This window comes from Mytilus californianus, unplaced genomic scaffold, assembly GCF_021869535.1.
Source record: "Mytilus californianus isolate M0D057914Y unplaced genomic scaffold, xbMytCali1.0.p SCAF_12, whole genome shotgun sequence".
Taxonomy (NCBI): domain Eukaryota; kingdom Metazoa; phylum Mollusca; class Bivalvia; order Mytilida; family Mytilidae; genus Mytilus; species Mytilus californianus.
In genome coordinates, this window is record NW_026262604.1 from 10,139,451 (window position 1) to 10,162,465 (window position 23,015).

The 23,015-nt window shown below is 32.5% G+C and overlaps 1 protein-coding gene across 1 annotated transcript in view; it reads left to right on the forward strand.

The window, feature by feature from the left end:
- LOC127721338 (macrophage mannose receptor 1-like) overlaps positions 1-23,015 on the forward strand; it is an 88,226-nt gene that overhangs the window by 42,222 nt on the left and 22,989 nt on the right. The window contains exons 4-5 of the mRNA XM_052228093.1: positions 7,117-7,213; positions 14,137-14,370. Of these exons, the coding sequence (XP_052084053.1) occupies positions 7,117-7,213; positions 14,137-14,370 (331 nt within the window). The remainder of the gene's footprint in view (positions 1-7,116; positions 7,214-14,136; positions 14,371-23,015) is intronic.

The following is a 23,015-nucleotide window of genomic DNA, read 5'->3' on the forward strand; positions in this document are numbered from 1 at the left end:
ATCCTAACTTATTCTGCTTGATAGGAACCTGGGGATTATTTCGGTGTCTCATATAGCAGAGATGGCACTTAGATTTTTTTTCAAAGGAGGCCGGCATGTGACGTTGAACAAGACGGTTCTCAACAGGCATAAGTGATGGTCTTCCTCTACGGGTCTCAGAAATATAACCATAAACCAACCCCTTGGCTACAGAAATGGATAAGTCCAGGAATGTCAGATTTGTTTGGTGGTTGGTACTCATGAGAAACAGTTTGAAAGCATTAAATTTAGCCATTTCCATGAGCACAAAGAAAACTCTTTTGCTCCACTTGTAGGTTTTGTGGTTGTAGCAATAATACTGAATGTATTGATCAGCATGATCAACACCACCCATGTTACATGTGTAGTCAGCTACTGCCTTAGGACATTCAAAATTTTGTCTAGTGAAAGTTCCATCATTATTGACGAGCCTTTTAACTTGTGAAGTTGAATGGTCATGGATTGTTGAAACAGTGTACACATTTTTTTTTGTCACGCCAAACGGTAGCAACTAAAGATCCCTTCTGCCTGAATTTCATGCCTCCACGGAGGTTGATAACAGAAGGTTTTTTACACATTATGTCCTTAGGTAACCAGATTGTATCTGACTGTACCACAGGCATAGGTACCAAAGTTTTCATAAAGATTAGCAAACAACTCAGGACTGGTGAAAAAATTATCTGTATAAAGATGGTACCCTTTACCTACTAAATTTGAATTTTCGAGGCATCTCTTTACAACACTGCGTTTTAACGTTGTGGGTTTTTTTCATGAAATGTTTAACTTTTTAACACCGGCAAAACGCATATTTACGAAATCAGAAACTGAACTATAGTGTTAGAGTTTATATGTCTTAGGTTTCATTCGCTTGAAAATAATGTCTCTCTTACTAAAATGTCGGTAAGATTTTGTTTCTATTTTTCCGATCGCGATGTTTTTCATTCACTTTCGTGAGTAATATGGTTTATACGACAATGAGACTGCACACTTACAACACAATACATTAGTAAAGACATTTTGCTAATGATAAAAAAGAATGAAATATTAAACTTTGTGGTACAAATCAGGATACCCTCATTCAAAATAAACATATCTAAAATCCTTTTTTTCATTAAAAAGTGAACAATGAAACAAGAAAGTGGTGAATAACTTAGTTATCTCTCATCCTGAGATAAAATTCACACTGATTATTGTTGATATCTTAACCTTTTCATTGGCTTCATCAACAAGTGACACCTCGCAAGGAATTTGAAAATTCCTTTCTATGCAACTGATAAACTGTAACTGTCATTTTTACTACTGGCACTTACCTTGTAATGACATTAAATAGAAATATATATCAAGAGCAGAATTGCTTTAAAGGTAAGTCTTTGTTGATGGATTATTATCAATATAATATTATATGCACATGATCACAATAGTATAAAACCACAGTGCTGAGTGGTGACCATACATGCATGATCACAGTGGTGTAACCATACATACATGATAACAGTGGTGTGACCATACAAACATGAGCACAGTGGTGTGACAATACAAACATGATCACAGTGGTGTGACCATACATGCGTGGTCACAGAAAATATGGTCACAGAAGAGTATGTGGCCAAAGGAAAGCCTTTTTCAGAATAAAAGTAATGACAACACTGGAGTAACATCGCAAGATCTAAACCTTTTCATTTTCTAGAATTCTTAATAAACTCTTAATCTAAATAATACCCTGTTTTAGATGGATTAGGCTTATTTTTTAATGTCCTTTTTGGTAAGATAGCTCTTTAACTGTTTCGGTTCTTGTACATCCTTGGCTTTCAAATATTAGGCTTTGAGCGTTCCTGATGAAGGTAAATCCAGAAAAGCGCATAGAATGCATAAAATTGATAACGTGTTGTTTTAATTTTTTAGTGTTTACTATACTATTCAAATTAACAGAGTTCTCAAAAAGTGGTGGTCCGAAGGTTTTGACCAACAAAAATTGCAAAGGACCGACACAATTTTGGTATTTTGCAATAGAACCAATAATGAGGACCAGCAGATTTTCTTCAAGGACCACCAGAGAAAAATAGATTTCGAGAACTCGGACTATTTATGGACCAACTGTTATGATTTCATACTTTATACTTGACATGTATATTAACCAACACCAGAGGGTGTGTCATAATGTTTGTACATCTCCTAGGTCAAACATTAAGGTCAAAAACTTAAGTTTCAGTTGACAACCCCATGTCCTATGGTACAGATCATGTGTGCTCTATATCTTGAGAAACGTTATGATTTCAAAGTTATACTTGACATGAATGTTAACCAACACCAGAGGGTGTGTCATAATGTTTGTACAACTTCCTAGGTGAAAGTTCAAGAACTTTGGTTTCAGTTGACAACCAAATGTCCTATGGTAAAGATCCTGTCCGCTGTATATCTTGAGAATCGTTATGATTTCAAAGTTTATACTTGACATGTATATTTACCAACACCAGAGGGTGTGTCATAATGTTTGTACATCTCCTAGGTCAAATATTAAGGTCAAAAACTTAAGTTTCAGTTGACAACCCCATGTCCTATGGTACAGATCATGTGTGCTCTATATCTTGAGAAACGTTATGATTTCAAAGTTATACTTGACATGAATGTTAACCAACACTAGAGGTTGTGTCATAATGTATGTTCAACTTCCTAGGCCAAATATAATTCTTTAACTAAAAAACATAGAATAAAATCACTCTCAGCACATAACGAGACTATCTAATAACTTAAAAAAGTGCTTCATATCAGCTTATCCATACAAATGTTTTACCACACGTTATTTACAGCGGGGCCCACAGAGATTGCTCCCATCTCAATGACGTCTACTTTTTTTTCTGTTTGCATTGTGATCGTCTACAAATAGAAACGTGTATCCTTAAGGAGAATTTCGGCGTCTACACCGGTGTGCCAAAAGATAATTTCGGCATGCGCACGATGGTGCCAAAAGGGCACAACATTCGGTTTTAATATCTAAGTCATTTTTTAAAGAAACTTCATAGAAAGCAATACTGAATTTATTAACCCCCCCCTTTTCCAAAAAAAAAGAGAAAAAAAAAGAACATCAAATTTTCCCTAGCTTATCTTGGCTTATTCTTAATACACAAAAGGAATGTGACTAATATGTACTTCTAAACTATTAAGTCTTTTCACTTTCAAATCATATAGATTAGAAATACAATTTACATATAATATCATATTTCATAATGAAACAGATAAACAAAAACAAAAAAGAAATTTGAAATGAAAAATGAAAGACTTTTATTTCAATACCAAACTTTGAGACAACCCAGAAAATACCAGATTCTTATATTTTTCAAAATTGGTCAACAAATAAACTGTTTTTACATAAAATATATGCAACACACTGAAGGTGTTTGTAATGCCAGTCATACCTATTTTTTACATATATATTAACAATAACAAGTAACTAATTAGAAATGACTCCCAGAAAAAAAAAACTGGTGAAGAGTTGTTAAAACCAATGGTTAAAGGCTGAGTGCACACTGTACAGCGTTAACGATTCTCAAAAATATAGTTTTTTCTACTTCTAATTTATTTTTCTCAAATGTTCCTCAAACAGTAAATTTAAGGATGTAGTCCGGTGAAATTAAAAGAATCTGAAATTTAAAATTGATACTCAATATCAGAAGAGCATTAGTTTATTAACAAAATAATATAAAAATATTGATAGGTTATGGAAATCTTTTTTCGAGATGTTTGATTTGATAAAGAAAATGCGGGAAAAGGCTGACTTTGACTTTTACCTTATATTAAGCATTGGCCTTTTTTGGGGTCTCAAATCGTAAGAAAAGAAATCTAGAATATGCTTAAATTTTGGAATCGATCTTTTGTGAGCTATTGAACTCTTTTATGAAACGAAAATTGGGTGATATTGGTCAAAATTTTTAACCCTGTATCGTAGGAAAAACCAAGGGAGTCCGAACAAAAAATCCTTAACCTGACATGACTGCATCCTTAAGTTTAAACTCCATGATTAAATGATAATGTCCACACTAAACGTCAAGAATGCAAAATTTCCACAAAACTGTAAAACAAAGGAACAAACATGAAAATAGTAACAAGTTAATAGTATTTGGCCATTGTGTGGTAAGCTGTAAAGCACTCAGTTTCCCAAGAGACACTTTCTTCCAATACACACGACACCATAATTTGTTTCCAGCTATGTTCGGCATAGTTTTTCGGATAGTTAGGCGCGAGAGTTTTTGTGTAACAGATTGACGACCTCTAGCACCAATGCCACAATACCAATCTATCAAACTAGATGCAATGTCGCATGAAAATTAAAGATATGTCATTGCAAGTTTGTTTTCAATTGTTTGGTGGTCTCAATAGAAATAGTCTGTACGCATCATATTTCAAAATGTCTAGAATACACGTTTGTATCATTTTTGGTTTTTTTGGTTAAAGCAATGATACTGCACATATTGATCGGCATTATCTACCCCACCGGTGTATTTGGTGTAGTTGACTATAATTTTAGGACACGGATTATCAACTCTTTTTGGTAAAACTGCTTATCCCCTCTAATTTCAATACCAACTGGGCGTTTAATTAAAAAAAATTGATGGAAGGCCACTCTTATTTTTACGTACTGTACCGCAGATTGCGTGAAGGGAATCATGCACTCGTTAATAGACATCTGCCGATTGGGAACAAATTCCCTTTTCATTGATAAGCTGATTTATATCTAAAATATTCCTCATTTTGTACAAAACATCATATGGTGGTTCACCTAGTTGTGCAGCAGTGTTGTTATCAGCAAAGTATAAATAACGCACGATTTGCATGAATCTGTTTCTCCCCATTCTTTTTCGAAAAATAGGAGATTCAATATTTGGATCTGTAGACCAGTACACCTTTATCTCAGGTTTTCCATCAATACCCATTAAGAAAGCTTTCATTTCAGTAAGAGATTCTGGTTTAGACAATGAAGACTTGTTCCCATCAGGGTTGTCAGTTATCTGCTGTGCAACAAACCTGTCAGTCTCACTTATTATGTACTCAAATATAACGTTATCTGGGAAAAGTTGGTAAAATCAATTGGTCCCTTGTCTGCATTTTAAATAGAGGCTGGGCATGTTTCCCTACTAGCTGGACCTTTAGGCATGAATAAATGTGGTAAACACTTTTCATGACTTTGGAAATATTGATGCCAGTAGTCAGGAACAATATCTAATTAGTTATCAAAGGTACCAGGATTATAATTTAATACGCCAGACGCGCGTTTCGTCTACATAAGACTCATCAGTGACGCTCAGATCAAAATAGTTATAAAGCCAAACAAGTAAAATGTTGTGCCAAATACGGCGATGGTAATCAAATCTAAGTCTGGCATTACCTGGGAATTGTTTGGAAAATAGGGGCCTGCTTTTGATGCCTCCGATTCGATACCGTAGAACTGCTTGGTCGATTTCATCGGCCTCGTGACCCAAGAATTCCTCGTCGATAGATTCAGATATTTTAATTGTATTCTTTGTTTACAGACGACATTTTTCAATCACATGGTATACATGCATGTTTGAAAAAGGGAATCCCAATTTTTAATTGGATAATGCAAGGTCAGAGTTATTAATAAAGGGGAATATTTTAAAACACATTCCGCCGTTCATTGAAGATAGATAATAAACAAGTTTATATTGTTTTTTTCATCGTAAAATTGGGAGAAAATATGTAAATCCATGCATGATAATACTCTAGCTGTCAGTGGAATATATAATGTAACTTTAAATAAGTTATTAATTTGGTTGATAAAAATAGTAAATACGGTATTACGTAATTATATGCAAATGGATTCCGAGAAAACACACTTTATCTTCTGTGTACTGGAGAACCACGTGGTAGTATGAAAACAGTGAAGTAAGTTCTTTCAATTTTCTTCAAATTGCACTTCGAGAATGATAAATTTTACTCGCACCTGCTTCGAAATTTCAAACACGTATTTCCAGTTTCAGATGATACCTAAGCTTAATTCGGAAATAATTAAGGATGGATATTACATATAGGTGGATTACTACAACTCTTCGTGGCATTACGTCAAAAATTCTCGTTTAAAAACAGTTTTTTGTGACGGCAAATCATCAATCCCATGATCTAAATTTAAGGTAACTATAGCAGTCGGTTTGTATTGGTATTGAAAATGGCGGCTAAACATATACACACATAAAACAATAGATTTCTGATGAACACTAACGAAACAGTTACCAAACAATACATCTACACATGTAAAAAAGTATTTATATATAGGTTAACATAGTACGTTCTCTAAGAACGCTTTGTTTGTTTATCCAAACCATTTCGTTCAGATTTACGGAGGATAAACGCTTGTGAAATGGCAGCAATAGACGTTCAACATTGAAATTTTTGGGTACAGGTGCATGTTATTTGTAATTGAAAACAGACATGTTACTAAAAATAATGATAACTGAATTAGTCCATAACCTGTGAAAATATCGCCAATCCAGCCTAGTCTTTTGACGTTGAATTCAGAAATGGCGCAATGTATTCCCGCCATTTCAAATGTGTAGGCCTAATTTGAAATATCTCTTTCGAGTACGGTGACCCCACATTTTTTATCTACTTATTTTGTTTTATTAATAACAAGAATATTCCATTGAATTCTCATCGTGATTTTTTTTTTTAAATTTGATGATTACATATTTTTTACCATAAAAATGATTATGGCATCATATAGTTATCATTTGCCCCCTTCTAGAAGACCATGCTATCAATAAAATATTTATTACAAAGTTAACACGAAAACTATTTTCATGTGATTCGGAATTTTTATAAAGTATTTAACTATCCATAACTACAAGTTTCGATTTCCAAATTATATGAAAAGATGGCGTTTGTTTAAAATTGAAAACGAGGTTGGTAACCCCAATTTTTTTATTGGCTAATTTTATAGCCTTTACTTAGCCTAGGCAGAAGTGAAAAATTTAAAGGAGGTATTATTGGTTGATCGGAATAGAAGGATTTGTCTTTAAGTTTACAAGCTGCTTATTTTTTTTCATTATTTCTAAATAATAATAGAATGGAACAACGTCTAATTTACAGGCGTCATGCAAAAGGAGAGGTGGATATCTTGTAGAAATTGAAACCAAAGCGGAAAACGACTTTATAAAGAAACTGGCACAGAAGGTCAAAAAAGCACGTAAGCATTTTATCAATTTACAAGTTTAGCGTTTAAAAAGTTGATGTCAGCAGTATTCACATTACAAATGAAACAGCTATCCACCGAGACCAAAGAATGAGGATGCATGTTTGTATCAAGCTGTCTTATCATCTTGTGCCCCTGGCGGTGACTTCTTGGTAAACCATTGTTAATTTATATTCAAAATGATTGTTCTGACTTAATGATCGAATAATTGATTGATTTAGATTTTCTATATATAGTATCTTTGATTTAAATGCATACAGGGAATACCAGCCATACTTATTTTAAACTTTAGGATTTTTCCTACTCTTGTTTTTGACTTTTGTCAGATATTTGGGATTCTCTAGTTTTATGCATGTAGTGCCAATACAATTTAAGGGTTAAAAAAGCCATTTTTGAAAACTCATAAGATCTTTATAATTTTTTCATAGTTATTGAAGAAAAATAAGTTGCAAATGTTAAATGTAGGAAAATTCTAGAGATAATCATTTCCCGCCAAATTTCAAAATTTATTATATATCAAAAAAAAGGACACAGACCTGAAATGTTTTTCTACTTTTTTATACATGCAAACAACAAAAGGAAATTTCGAAGTTTAAAATACTCATTACTTCAGAACTGTGTGAGTCCAAAATTCATTAACTTTCTGTTACAACAGCCAAGACGATGATATACGAGTTGATTTCCAAGCTAAATAACTCGAAGGTTCCTGACTCATTGAGTATTGATAGATTATCGATGGTTTCTCAAACACTAGTCGGTTTCTCAGCTACGCAGGTAGGTTAATGTACTTTGAATAAAAAATGGCACTGAATATCGGTGGTTGCATCGAAATCTAAATCTGACGTCATTTACCAAACTACGCGGAATCTGATTGGCTAGATTGTTTCGTCAAGGTTGAGCTTGCACATGACGTGTTACTTCATGAACACCAGCTGATCGGGCACCTTGTCATGAGTGTCTTATCACGTAAAAACACGTTTAAAAGGTGGATATTGCTATTATTTTGAGGTAAGTTTGTTTCAAATTATTCTATTCTTTTACTGCCAAAGGCTGTATATTTCATTTTTTGAAGAAAGATTAGACATCTATGATCTAGATCAAAATGTACCTTTCTTTAAAAAGGGGTGTTAAATTGTACACTGGTGGTTTTTCTGGCTATTTAAAAACGGGAAGGATGAAAGGCAGTGTTTATAGAAAATGAAACTCTTATGTATTATTTTAGGCAAGTCAAAATTACTTCACTTGTGTTGAAAATAATGTTAGTGTTTATGAAAAAGTGCTATCAGACATGTCATGGTCATATTATTATGGAGGAAAACACTTCAGTATATTTTGAGAATAAAATCTTCAAATTACTGTTAATGCACATGATTATGTCACATTTTCTCTTATGTATTTGATTTGTATAATCATATACATATTACAAACACAAAGAAGGGGGTCAAAGAAAGAAAAAGAGAAAATAGTAAAAAATATGCATGTACATTTGACAAAATTTTTACTGCATCATGGCACAGTATGTGCATATATGCCAATAGCTTGTTTGAATTTAGTAAATTATCGTAAGTAGGAATTTGATATATAAAAATAACTAGCTTTTATAACTATGTAGTATGATGTGACCATTTTTTCAAACAAAATATTAATTTCATTCATGTTATAAAATCTCATATTAACATTTTAATTCATCACTTTTTGTGTTCAGACATAGAACAAAGGAGTAAGTTCAGTAAGGGCCATTGTAGGCCCCGATTATAAAGTTCAATGTTTCAAGATAAAAAATGTTTTAAGTTGACTTAAAGACATGTGAGAAAGTTAAATAGAACTATTTGTGTCGAAGTTTTCTTCTAAAGCGTTGATTTTATACATCCCAAATAGGTCAAGATAAGAGATTTTAGAGAAATTTGACAAAATCTGCCGGATTTCAACCAAATTTAGGACCAGGAAACACAGAGCGCAGGCGTCGACAAACTAAATATTCAAGTAAGACATGTACAATGTATTGACAATAGTTATCAAAGGTACCAGGATTATAATTTAATACGCCAGACGCGCGTTTCGTCTACATACGACTCATCAGTGACGCTCAAATCAAAATAGTTATAAAGCCAAACAAGAACAAAGTTGAAGAGCATTGAGGACCCAAAATTCCAAAAAGTTGTGCCAAATACGGCTAAGGTAATCTATTCCTGGGATAAAAAAATACTTAGTTTTCCGAAAAATTCAAAGATTTGTAACAGGAAATTTATAAAAATTACCATGTAATTGATATTCATGTCAACATCGAAGTGCTGACTACTGGGCTGGTGATACCCTCGGAGACGAAACGTCCACCAGCAGCGGCATCGACCCAGTAGTGTAAATAGTTATCAAAGGTACCAGGATTATAATTTAATACAAACATTATTTTAAAAGATCTTTTTTGTCGATGTATGCGCTCTATGTTTCCTGTCCAAAAATCAATAGATATTTACCCATTTTCATTGATTTTTTCATGGAAAATCAAAATGAGTACTATTTGTGACGTCATGAATAAAACGCAGGCACGTAAATTTTCAACAAAAAGGTTTATTTCCTATCTAGTCACTGTATTAGCTATGATTCATTGTGATATTGGTCAATAAATCCTTATTTTGAAATTTAAGCTAAAAAAGGGGTCAATTTTTTGGGCCTTATCGAACCTACTTCTTTGATTTATTGATTTATTATACTTAAAAAAGTTATATAAACACATTAGTGTTATATTTATTAACTATCAAAATTGACATGAAGTCTGTCTGTTGTAACTATTTTTTCTAGTACAGATTAGGAGGACACTTTTATTTATCAAAAGACATTTTTCAACTATTTGGAGTGTAATGGGCTTGAAATATGCCAGTTATGATTGTATAGTCTTCTTCTTTTGTAGAAAGATTATCACTACACATTAGAATGAAATTTCTAATACCCAGAGAAACATATAGTTTCCACAATGGCAAACAAGAGGTCTACATAATGTAAGCATTGATATTATTATATTTTTTGGGTGTACATAACTTTTATGCTTCACTCAGTTTCATTCAGTCAGTGCAGATAATGTTATAAATACAAAGCAGATTGGTGAAACAGTGATTATGTCTCAGAAAGTATCATTTTTAGTATCATGTAGTTTAAACTATATAATAAATATTGTTATTTTAAAGAAACTTTTTAATTTGGGAATGCATTTTTAACTAAAAGGTTATATCCAAGTTAACTTTTATGCTATTTAGGAAGATAGAATTTAAAGTAAAACTTACTATTTTGTATGGATGGGGGTACTTTATTTCTGTATTCTTTAATTTTTTATGCCATTTTTCTGTATTGTTTATACTTTTTGCCCATTATTCTATATTGTTTATATTTTAGCACCTCATTATTGTCTATTCTTTATTTTAAAATTTTTTGGTCCATTATTCTCTACTCTGTAAACTCCACACCCTCATATATCAAGTATATTTTATCCAATAAATTTGAAAATTGCCAATACAATATTGTTAACAATTCTATTTTCAGCACTTTGGTGACTTGAAAGCAATGGTATTGTACCACACAAGCAAACTGGAAGAAAAAAAAGACTGTGCACTTCCTTTATTTTGAAAACGAAACACAAGGAAATTGTGTATCATATAAAAACTACAGAGATGATTTTGGATCTATACATGGAAAGAGAAATATATATGTGAGAATTAGTTTTTGATATATATTGTAGAAGACTGATTACTGAGCTGTGTATAAGATGATTCAAGACATGTTACATGTGAATTAAAAGGAAAATTGAGGAATAATGCAGTTTTCAGTATGACAACAAATGAATATCAATAAGTCAATATTGTTTCTGGAAGATAAAAGACAGAGAAATAAAAATATCAAATCAGAGGAAATACTGTGTACTTGTTTCTTGTGGGGATTTACATTCAAAAGGAGATTGTGAGATAAAAAATGTTATAATATTGTGATGTCAGATTTAAAATCTATAAGAAATGAAATGTTTATGACTATTTGTGACAATCATTACTAAGATGTCAAAACAGACTGATAGCTTTAAATAACAATATGTAAAGCTGATTTGTGGCATACTAAAAAGTGAATTGAAAATAAACCAGTTGAAAAACATTGAAGTCAAACAATGTTTAGTATTACAACAAATGGATATCAAACAAGGCACTAACAACTAATTGCAAATTGGTTCTGGAAGATGTAAGACAGAGAGATTTTATAGGTTTGGATGTGATTTGGATTTATTGAAAAAAATTGTGTAGCAGGATTTAATATTTTCAAAATAAAGTGTGAGGCATCATTTATATCAGAATTATACGAAGATTTATCAGATATCTTTATAACATTTTTGAAAAGACATTTATTATTTTACTATTCTGACATTTATACTTTATTATGAATTTAAAATTCAAAAGCTTAATTACAAACCATTGTATATAAAGATAAATAAATGTTTTAGAAATGCTCTACATTTACAGGATGACTGGGTTTTAACAAAGATTCATTCATTGTGTACAATATTTATTATTATTATTATAAATGAATCCAAAGACTTCATCAGGAAATTGATAATTGAGGACCCTTGAAATAGAATAAGTAGAAGATTTGTATCTCCATACCTTTTTTTTTTTAAGTCAGTAAGAAAGGAATTGATCAACACCTTCTACATATAAACTTTAATACTTTTTGTCATTTTAAACTATAAAACACATCAGAATGGTGTCTCAACAGTATGACACAAATTTAAAACTATGCATTACCAATACAAATCCTTTATATTGTATATTCAAGAAAGAATGCTCACATTGTGTGTTAAATATAAAAGATGAATTACCTACCCTCTTTTTTTTTTCTTTTTTTCCAGAACGTTAGGGCATGGTATTTTTTAATAATTAACTATTGTTATTGACTGCCATATATGAGTGATTTCCTAAATATGCGTTCATGACATAATCAGAAACAACAGCGCTAGCATGTTTTTATCTTTCATTTTGAAATTCCCGTAAACTAAACTTTGGAATGTTTTATCTCGATTACCTCCCTTACGCCGATTAGTAAAGCGTTTATTTAATGGGCGTCATTTCAGACGATATTACGGACAACATACAAACGAGTAGAACAAGTTACCAACTGCAATATTATTTCAAATCCTTTGAGTTGTTTATAGAAGAATTAGTCAGCTTATTAAAAATTGCTGAACGCTTGTATAAATTTTTGGTTAGAGGTTCGAGGTTAGAGTTCTTTTACCATACAGTGAAATTTCATGGCGACATTTTTAGTATGGGAACTTGTTTTATAGGCTAAATAATATGGGAAATAAGTCATATTGTAAAATCACGTAACGACTTAGACACCTCGTGTGACAGCAGAAAATATTTTTCTGGTAGACGTATCAACATTGTGTACCACATAAAAAATTCTGGAGTTATTTTTCTTTCAAAAAAATAAATAAATAAAAAAGGGGGATGGCTAGAAAATTAATGAAATCCTGCATTAACCTACCTGCATACAAGCTCAACAAAGGGTGAGAAAAAAATTGTAATTTGAAATAAAACCATTGATAACGCTATTTGTCCGCCATTACTGGACATCACACAAGTTCCCGTAAAATTTTGACGTCATAATAAAAAATGTCTGACGCCACAATGGAAAAGTGATTGTTGTATGACGCCCAAAGTTTGAGCGGGACAGATTCTCGGGTCAATCGGGAATAGCGAAAAGGTGTATCTGTTCGTCGCTATTTTGCCTATGACGTCGTTGATGTTTACATTGACAACGGCACATGCGCCCTTAGTTTCTAGCGATCTTTTTTTTTTATCTCAAGCGAGTAACTTGATATGAAGAATTATCACCAAAAAAAACCATGAAAAATACACAAATCAGCGTTAATAAAAATTATCACAAAAAAGACAAAGGAAAAAAACACAAAAATAGCGATAGTTTGTGTTTGAATATCACACAATTGATGTTAGTGATATGATTCTTTTTAGGCTTAAAAGCATTTCAAGTAGTTTGATTGGCAATTCATATAGATTCTACCACTGCATCGAGTGTGATACGATATCTCTCCACTCGAGACCGTTAAATTTTCATTTTAAAACGCGAGTCTGGCAGAGCGTTTTAAATATTTGAAATTTAAATGTAGAGAGTGGAGAAATATCGTATTGCGCGAGATTTGGTTGTAGAATCTGTTTCTCTAAAGATTTTGAAAGATGATATGCACTCAAAAATAATCCTTCTTTTCCAATGTTCTGGAAAAAAAATTGTGTTTTTTCTATGTAACGTCATCAGGCACGGTCGCCTTTTTTGGTGAAGTCATAATAGGAAGTACAGAGGAAAGCAAGAAAATTTGACGTCATAATTAAATTTTGACCAATGAAGAACTGAGACCAAACGAAGAAACAAAAACAATCAACGGATCAGGAAAAGGATACATCGGCTAAGAATTATAAGAGAAATATTTAACACAATTCTACATTCACAAAATATTAAACTGACAATAAGTAAAAAATACTGACAAGTTTAACAAAGAAAAATGAAAAACACTACATTGGATAAAGAGGTATACATCAGAGTATTATATTAAGTACACAACACTTTGACTTTAATAGATTTGGCTCGTTTAATTTTCATAAAAATTTGTGAAAAAATATTTACTTTGATCTGTTGACAAAAATATAAAATATCAAAGAAATTTGAACCACACAATTTACAGGAATAGTTTCACTGGATATATAGCAGTTGGACACGCACTAATGTTGATCATTGAGAAGCTTGATTTCTTTTTACTAATAGTGTGTGATTTAAACGTTTAGCTGATTTTTAAAGAGTTATCTCCCTATGTTGTTCTGTTCCCTTTAAAATCAACAATAATTTTCTAAATTTGATTTCTTCATAAGCTGTTTGGTTAGGTGGTACGGACGCAGCTAAAGAAGGATACTGGGTGTGGGGATCATCTGGTAAACCATTAACTTTCGTAGATTGGAAGAAGTCTGAAAATTACAGATATGGTGATGAACCAAATAATTATGGAGAATATGGTGAAAACTGTATGCAATTGTCCGAATATGACGACTATAATGCGTGGTACGATGTTCGGTGTCAAAGGTTTAGAGGTTTCATATGTGAAAAACGTAAGTTATAAAATTATGTGCCAGGCGCAGATCAAGCCATTTTGAAATTTGGGGGTTGCAGCTTCTGGAACACCATGAAACGTTTACATAATTAAAAAAATTTAAAAAAAAAAGACGGATGATTCCAACCCTCAGAACCCCCCTAGATCCGCCATTAAAAAAAATTATTGTGCCAGAATATTTTTAAAAAATACGTAAAGTGAATGGCCAATAATTTCGTCCCCTTTCTTTTTGTATTATGTATTTTATATAATACCACATGTTTGCAAAGAAAATTATTTTGAAGGCATTTACTGTGGGATTCTGACAATCAAACCCTTTCACGGCGGGTGTATCCTGGAGGACACACAATGCGCAGGGCGGATGTATCGTGAAAGATACACAGTGCGCAGGGCGAATTTATCCTTCAGGATACCAACATATAAACCCAATAAAAGCCGCGAGTTTACGCTATTTACCGTTCTTAAAAGTTAGAATCAACGTTTCAATTAAAATCTACTATATCTGAAGATAGTATTTCAGTTCTTTCAGCTGCTTTAATAACATCGTAAAGGTAAATAAATCAAATCGGAAAATTTTATTTTCTAATATTAGAACCTGAAACACGGTATACGGTTATGTGGTGTTTCAAAATGGCTCCTCTCGATAATAGTCTAGTCAATTTAGTGAACAACCTGCAACTAATCGCAACACAAAGTTTTTTTCTGAAAAACAAGTCTGTTACTATCTATAAACAACATACTAAAACTATACAAAAATATATTTTGCGGAAAGTGGTGTAATTCATGTAAATATTTTGCAGTAAAAGTAAGGTTATATGAGTTGCTTCCCCTTATGTGCCTAAGTTGAAAAAAATAAATTAATACAAAAAATGTTCTGTATTTTTTAAAACAATTGTAGTAATACAATACAATACATAATGATCTCAATTCAAAAGAATAAAATTACAAATGCATCACTTTCCTGTCCCAAAATTTGTATATTTGAATAAAGATATAGACCGAGATTGTGTTCTGCTATTTACAATCCAAAGAAAACCAATCGCTGCGTGATGGCATGGATGCGTTAGAACAATACAGTCGACGGAACTTAATTCGTATCAACGGCATTCCTGACGGTGGTATAGATGAATCTTCCATTCAAACAAACGAGTTAGTCAAAGATCTTATCAAAACCATCGATGAACAACTAAAACCCGAAGACATCATTCGATCTCATAGAATTGGTAAACCACGCACAAGGGAAGGCAATGAAGACGGCCGAGTTAACAACAAGTTTCAGCCTCCTAGACAAATAATTGTCAAGATTAAGGATCATAATGTTAAAAAGAGGATCCTCAGATGCAGAAAATTCTTAAAAGGGAAAATAGAATACAAGTACGTCAGAATGAATGAGGACCTGACCAAGCCGAGAAACGCCATTGCATACAAAGCCAGACAGCTCAGCATTGAGCATCATCTAAGAGACACGTGGACAGTTGATGGGAAAATTTATGTAAAGGACAATCAAATGCAAGTCCATGTTGTCAACACAATGCCAGCGTTCCTACGTTTTGTATCGATATACTGCTGTCCTGGTTCCATGGACTTCCTTGATAGGCTAGACTACAACAACAAACAAAACAGACGCGAGTACACACCACCACAACTCATAACATATGCGGAAGCACGAGCGAAGGAATTAGCAGAGAGAGCATCTTCAAATGCATCAGCTGAAAACACGAGTGTCCAAATTTCATGATTTAACTTTGAATAAAACTGCATATATTGACAACATTTTTTTTTGTGTACGTATTTCTACATGTATTCAGACTATTTGACAGTCCTGTTTCAGAATTTTTTGCTTTTTTTTGTATTGTTTATTTATTTGTTTATTTTTCTATAATTACATGCTACACAATTCTTGTACATAATACATCTAATTTGTAATTCATCCAAATTCCTGTTAAATACACGGGAATACTTACCTTGATCGCTGATTTGTCACGTGACAAATTTTAACGTATTGAAGTTCACAACACAAACTCTCATAGTAAAATAAATTACTCATGCGTGAAAAAGGTAAAACTATAACGGTTGTTTTTACATGATGTTAAAATCCATGGTAAGGAAATTTTCATGGCTAACTTCAAGCTCCTAAAACAACTTTAAAAAAGAAGATATTACTTTCAATTTGTAAATTTTATCGTATACAAGCAATCTTTAAACAAAACGTACAGCGATTTGTACTGTTTAAAACGTGTATGCTTACTATAAATGGTAAATTGTATGGACAGATCTTGTCAATTCAGCGATCAAATAATCAATCAGGCAATATCAAATCGAGTTGATTTGACACGGCTGGTATTAACAGTTGTACTGAATTACTACGTAGATAAAGTTGTATCATTTATACATGTGTATACTCATTCCTCCAAACTACTTGTTCAATCCATGTACATGTGCATACTTTTTCTTTTGCTTCATGCATATAACATATTGTTATTCAATTTTTGTTCTCACAATTTTTTCTTATTTTTTACTTACACTTTTTTCACAAAACAAACGAAATGCTATGGATTATTTAACTTTGTATACGGCCGCTCTCAGTTTGACCAATTTCAGCCAGATGTAACATAACTCATGGGGGTAGGAATCGAGTTATATCGTACGAGAGTTGGCCAATACTCACCAGGCAAAAACATCAAACAAAGACTAAATTATATTGATTTTATCTGTATCAACTTATTTCTCGCTTGTAAAAGTGTCTCGCAGGCACTGGTGTTATCAATTTTAATCTTCACGTTGTCGCATCAACTAGGCGTGTGCCCTAAACCTTCAGAGATGAAACATGTAGACTCAAATGTACAAAAAACAACAAGTGAAAATGTGAATCTTAGACTATTTATTATTTCATTTTTACTATTTGTTATACAAATTTTGCTAATCCTAGCAGGAATAGAGGTAAATCCAGGTCCAAGTGACGATATCGATTCTTCTCAAAGTTCAATTAACTCAACTGACATGTCGGATTTCAGTGAACTTTTCTCAAAATCAGTCTCAATTCTTCACTTAAATGTACAAAGCCTAGCCCCGAAAATAGATCTGATTCAAGCTGAATATTCTGATTTCGACATTTTAGCGTTTAGTGAAACCTGGTTAAACAATAATCATACAGACGAATCAATTGAAATCCTAAATTACCAGCACCCCTTCCGTCGTGACAGAGGTCAACACAAGGTTGGAGGGGGGATAATTGTTTATGTAAAAAATGATATACATGTTCAACGTCGAAGTGACCTCGAAAGCGAAAGTTTGGAAGCAATATGGTTAGAACTTAAATTTAAAGATAAAAAGGCTTTGCTCGGAACCTTTTATATACCTCCTAATAGTGGATCAGATATCTGGGAAAAAATTGAATATTCTCTTGATATGGCGTCTAATGATAATACTATTAATTACATAATGGCCACTGGTGATTTTAACGATAACCAACTAGCCCCTGTTAATTCAAAAATTACACCTTTGTTAAGCCAATTTAGTCTTACTCAAATGATAGACGAACCTACTCATTTTACTGAATCGTCGTCATCATTGTTAGACCTTTTTATAACAAACGATGCTCACATAATAACATACTGTGGAGTCGGACCACCTTTATTAGACCAAATACGTTTTCACTGTCCTATCATTAGTCTTTTGAACTTTCCAAAATGTCGTCAAAAAACTTTTAAGCGAAAAATTTGGCTATATGATCGAGGAGATTATGACAGATATCGTAACATTTTATCTGAAAAAAATTGGGATTCCGTAATAAACTTAAATAACGTTGAACAATTTACAACCGAAATAACAAAAACTATCATAGAAGCTGCTGAAAAATGTATTCCAAATAAAATAATAATTGTTCGTAAAAATGAACCTCCATGGCTAACAAATGATGTTAAAAAAATGATAAGGAAAAAAAATAGAATCCACAGAAAGGCTAAAAAATATAATAACCAATCGGATTGGTCAAAATTTAAGAAAATACGAAATGAAGTTACCAGTTTAATAAGAAAATCAAAGGATGATTATAACAACAATTTAATTAAAAAAATCATGAACAGTAACCCGTCCACTACTAATTGGTGGAAAACGGTCAAACAAATATCCGGATTAAAAACAAACGACGCAAGTATACCTCCATTAATGGTTAATAACAACTTAATATTTGATGAAATCGAAAAGGCAAATGAATTTAATCGATTTTTTTCTTCCCAGTCAAATATTGATGATTCAAGTGCTATGTTACCTGAAGAACTTCATACTATTAGTGATGACATTAGTTATATAGAACTTACGGTTACTGAAGTTGAAGATATATTGAAAATTGTTAATCCCACAAAAGCTTCTGGCCCAGACCTCATAAGTCCCAAATTGTTAAAAGAAGCATCTTCTGTTTTGAAGTATCCACTATGTAAGCTATTTAACTTATCGTTAAGTACGTCTACTTTTCCAGATCAATGGAAAAGAGCAAATGTCACCCCAGTTTATAAAAATAGTAAACCGAATGACGTTAAAAACTATAGACCTATTTCCTTGTTGAGTGTAATTTCAAAGTGTATGGAACGTTGTGTATATAAACATGTTTACAATCACTTTAAGCGTAATAATATTTTAACGAAAAATCAGTCAGGCTTTACACGGGGGGATTCAGCGGTTAATCAATTAATTAACATTTCAAATGATTTTGGGAAGGCTTTAGATAGCGGTAAAGAAATAAGGGTAGTATTCTGTGATATAAGTAAAGCGTTTGATCGAGTCTGGCATAAGGGACTGCTATTTAAACTTCAACAAGCGGGCATATCGGGTTCTTTACTAAGGTGGTTTGAAAATTATCTTACAAATAGAGTCCAGCGGGTGGTTATTAACGGTTCAAGTTCCGAATGGTTACCTGTAAATGCAGGCGTCCCACAAGGGTCCATTCTGGGCCCTCTCCTTTTTTTGATATTTATAAACGATATAATAGAAGACATTCAAGCTCAAATTAAGCTATTCGCAGATGACACTTCATTGTATATTATGGTTGACAATCCAACAGAAACAGCTACAATTTTAAATAACGATCTAGATAAGATTTATAATTGGTCAAAAAAATGGCTTGTGAATTTTAATGCCCAAAAAACTGAAAGTATGATAATTTCAAAAAAAATAAATAGACCCTTTCATCCTCCATTAAATATGAATACCCAAGAGCTACAAACAGTAAGTAAACACAAACATCTAGGTGTCTTTTTTTCTAACAACGGATCCTGGAACGACCATATTGAATACATAGTTTCTAAATCTTATAAAAGAATAAATATAATGAGAAAAATGAAAAATGTTCTTGATAGGTTTACACTTGAAAAAATTTACATATCATTTGTTCGCCCAATTCTTGAATATGCCGATGTCGTTTGGGACTCTCAAAATCAGAATTTGATTGCTAAACTTGAAAATATTCAGCTTGACGCAGCGCGTATCGTCACGGGGGGTACTAAACTTACCAGTATAAACAATTTATATGTTGAAACTCGATGGGAAAAATTATCTGAAAGACGACGCAATCATAGATTAATTCATTATCACAAAATTTTGAATAATAAAACCCCAGAGTATTTAAGAGACTTATTGCCCGATTCAGTAGGAAGTAGGCATGATCATAATACAAGACAAAGAAATAATATTACACAAGTCAATACTCGGACCCGTTTATATTCTGAATATTTCATCCCAGCAACAACAAAACTATGGAACACTCTTAACTTAAACATAAGAAAATGTGAATCTCTATCATTATTCAAAAAACAAATTAGTACCCAAAATTGTAAGGTCCCAGCGTATTATTATATAGGACATCGTTTTGGTCAAATTCTTCATGCTCGCTTAAGAATGGATTCAAGTTCATTGAATTCTCACCTATTCGTTCGTAATTTGGTAGACTCTCCAAATTGTCGTTGTGGTGATGTAGAAACAAATTCTCACTTCCTGTTATCTTGTCCCATATGCACTGATTTAAGACATGAACTATTAGATTCTGTTTCAGTTCTTCCTGTCCAAGTTAACACAAAAACTTTGCTTTTTGGATCAACGGTACTCTCGGATGAGCAAAATAGTCTTTTATTTAGTTTGGTGCAGAAATATATTATTAAAAGTAAACGTTTTAACCCTTGATGTTAATGCTTCATCATTCAATAGAAACCCAAGCATTTCACACCGTATAGATTACAATAATTCATGTTTATTTATTTTTTTTAATTTTTTTTTTTTTTTTTTTCTTTTCTCATTAATTTTTTTTTTCTTCTTCTTCTTCTTCTTCTTCTTTCACCTTTTTTCATATTGATATATTTATTACAGAGCATGCCAGTATTTATATTTATGTATTGTCCAATAAGTGTATTATTTTTTGTAAAAGGAGACAGATTTGTAAAAGCAAATTGCTTGTTTCTGAATCCTTAATATTATTTCATTTGTATAATATCGTTTAATGTTGATTTATCTGAATAAATATTGTTTAAACCAAGAATCTAATTCTCCTTTACAGTGTTGGTATGAAACCTATAGATGGAAAACTGTACTGAGTTAGATTAGCCAACTTAGTCACAATCCTACTCGGTATTTGAAAGAATTCTGCCCCTGTGTTAAAGGCTGCCGGACAGTTAATTTTAGATGGGGGAGGGGTTCTCGAAACTCATGTTTTGTCCTTTATAATAAAACATTTTTTTTTCATTTTCCTTCTTGAACAAACATGTTAAGATTTAGAATCCAACAATTGTTTTCATAAAAAAATAAGAATGATAAGTGTTAAATGATTGTATGTTAAATATTTTTTCACAAATGAAAATTTCAGGCTCCTCGAAGCAAATAGCTACTCATGTAATTAGCGATTATCTCAGTACTTACATACCAGCGCTGTAACACTGAATCCACTTTCCACTGGTTGCTAATCGGATGTGTACTGCTTTATATTCATCAACTGTAGTAATTAGCTTTGAACTAGCTATTAGAACTCAGTGTCATTTTGTTAATTGGTTATATACTCCATGCTGATCTTTTTGAGTCGAACCCTTTCCAACGGAGTTTTACAATTTTTTCTCATGTTGTTTGCTATTTCAAGACTGTTCCTGAGTATGGGAGGGCTGAGTGCTCGCAAACATGGTTAACCCTGCACACTATGAATATTATTATCACTAGTAAGTGGCCCTTTATTACTTGGTGGTTAGTGTTTGCTGTCGGTCATATTTGTTTTTCCACTTATTGTCTTAACAGTTTTATAATTTAAACGATGAGCTATTATAGTTGTTAATATCCACACCCACATCATTGTTATGTTATCTCTTGTGGAAAGTTTTCTCATTGGCAATCATACAACATCTTCTTATGTTTTTAAAGTGGGGAGATTTTACAATAACTAATAGTTTCACTGGCAAGTGATCAAACATACTACCAAGAGATCACTGAAAGAGTTTAGTGGACCTTTAAAGCTAAACATTAATATAATTGAAAACAACACGTTTAATAATTTCATGCGTCCGAAGCGCTTTTCTGGATTCACCTTCATCAGGAACGCCCAAAGCCAAACATTTGAAATCCGAGGGATATATAAGTACCGAAACAGTTGAAGAGCTATATGACAAAAATACCTAAAACAAATAGCCAAATCATCCATCTAAGGTCAACTTTATAAACGGGAAATTTTAGAAAAGTTTGTTATTAATCTTGTCAGTACCGAAGTACTGACTACTGAGCTGATGATACCCTCGGGGACTGATAGTCCACCAGCAGAGGTATCGACCCAGTGATGTAAATAATTGAAAACAACACGTTTAATAATTTCATGCGTGGAAGCGCTTTTCTGGATTTACCTTCATCAGGAACGCTCAAAGCCAAACATTTCAAATCCGAGGGATGTATAAGTACCGAAACAGTTGAAGAGCTATATAATATTCTTTAGGCATGAGGTGTATTTTTTAGAATATTTTTTTAGTTTTGTTCAAATGAGTTGAATACAGGTCAGCACATTCCGGAAGCAGAAAATCGCGTCTTTAACATTGATATTAATTTCTGTAATAGAATATAATTATGAATAAAGAGAGATTTGAGGTTTTTAAAGTCAATGAGAAAGCAACTCAAACGACTAACAAAAACCAACAGACATACTTTCAGATTAGATATGACTATCTAATCGCTATCTCTGACCATAAGTCGCCCACTTTTTTACAGTTCTTAGGCTAAAGCTGATTACCTTTTATTTAATTAATTCAATGAGATATCTTAAAGAAGGAACTTGGTAATGCTTTTCTTTATATATGTATATCTTTGACCATAATATTTTCATACAGCAGACAACCCATGTTAGTACTTTGTCATTATCATTTGATTAATGTTTAAGACCACCACATACAGGCTTACAAGGTACACACATAAGGCGCTGTAACTATTAACACTTTCAACAGGAAGTGATCCCATCAATTCATTTAACATGCAGTACTTATCTCATTTTCAACATCCAAAATCTGACTACTTTGGTACAATTACTATTTAAATTCAAGCTCTTGAGGTAAACTTGTAATTATATTGACAAAGCTTCCATTGAAATTGCCTTAAACAATATCAGATCTACATTTTATTCTTATTCAGTGA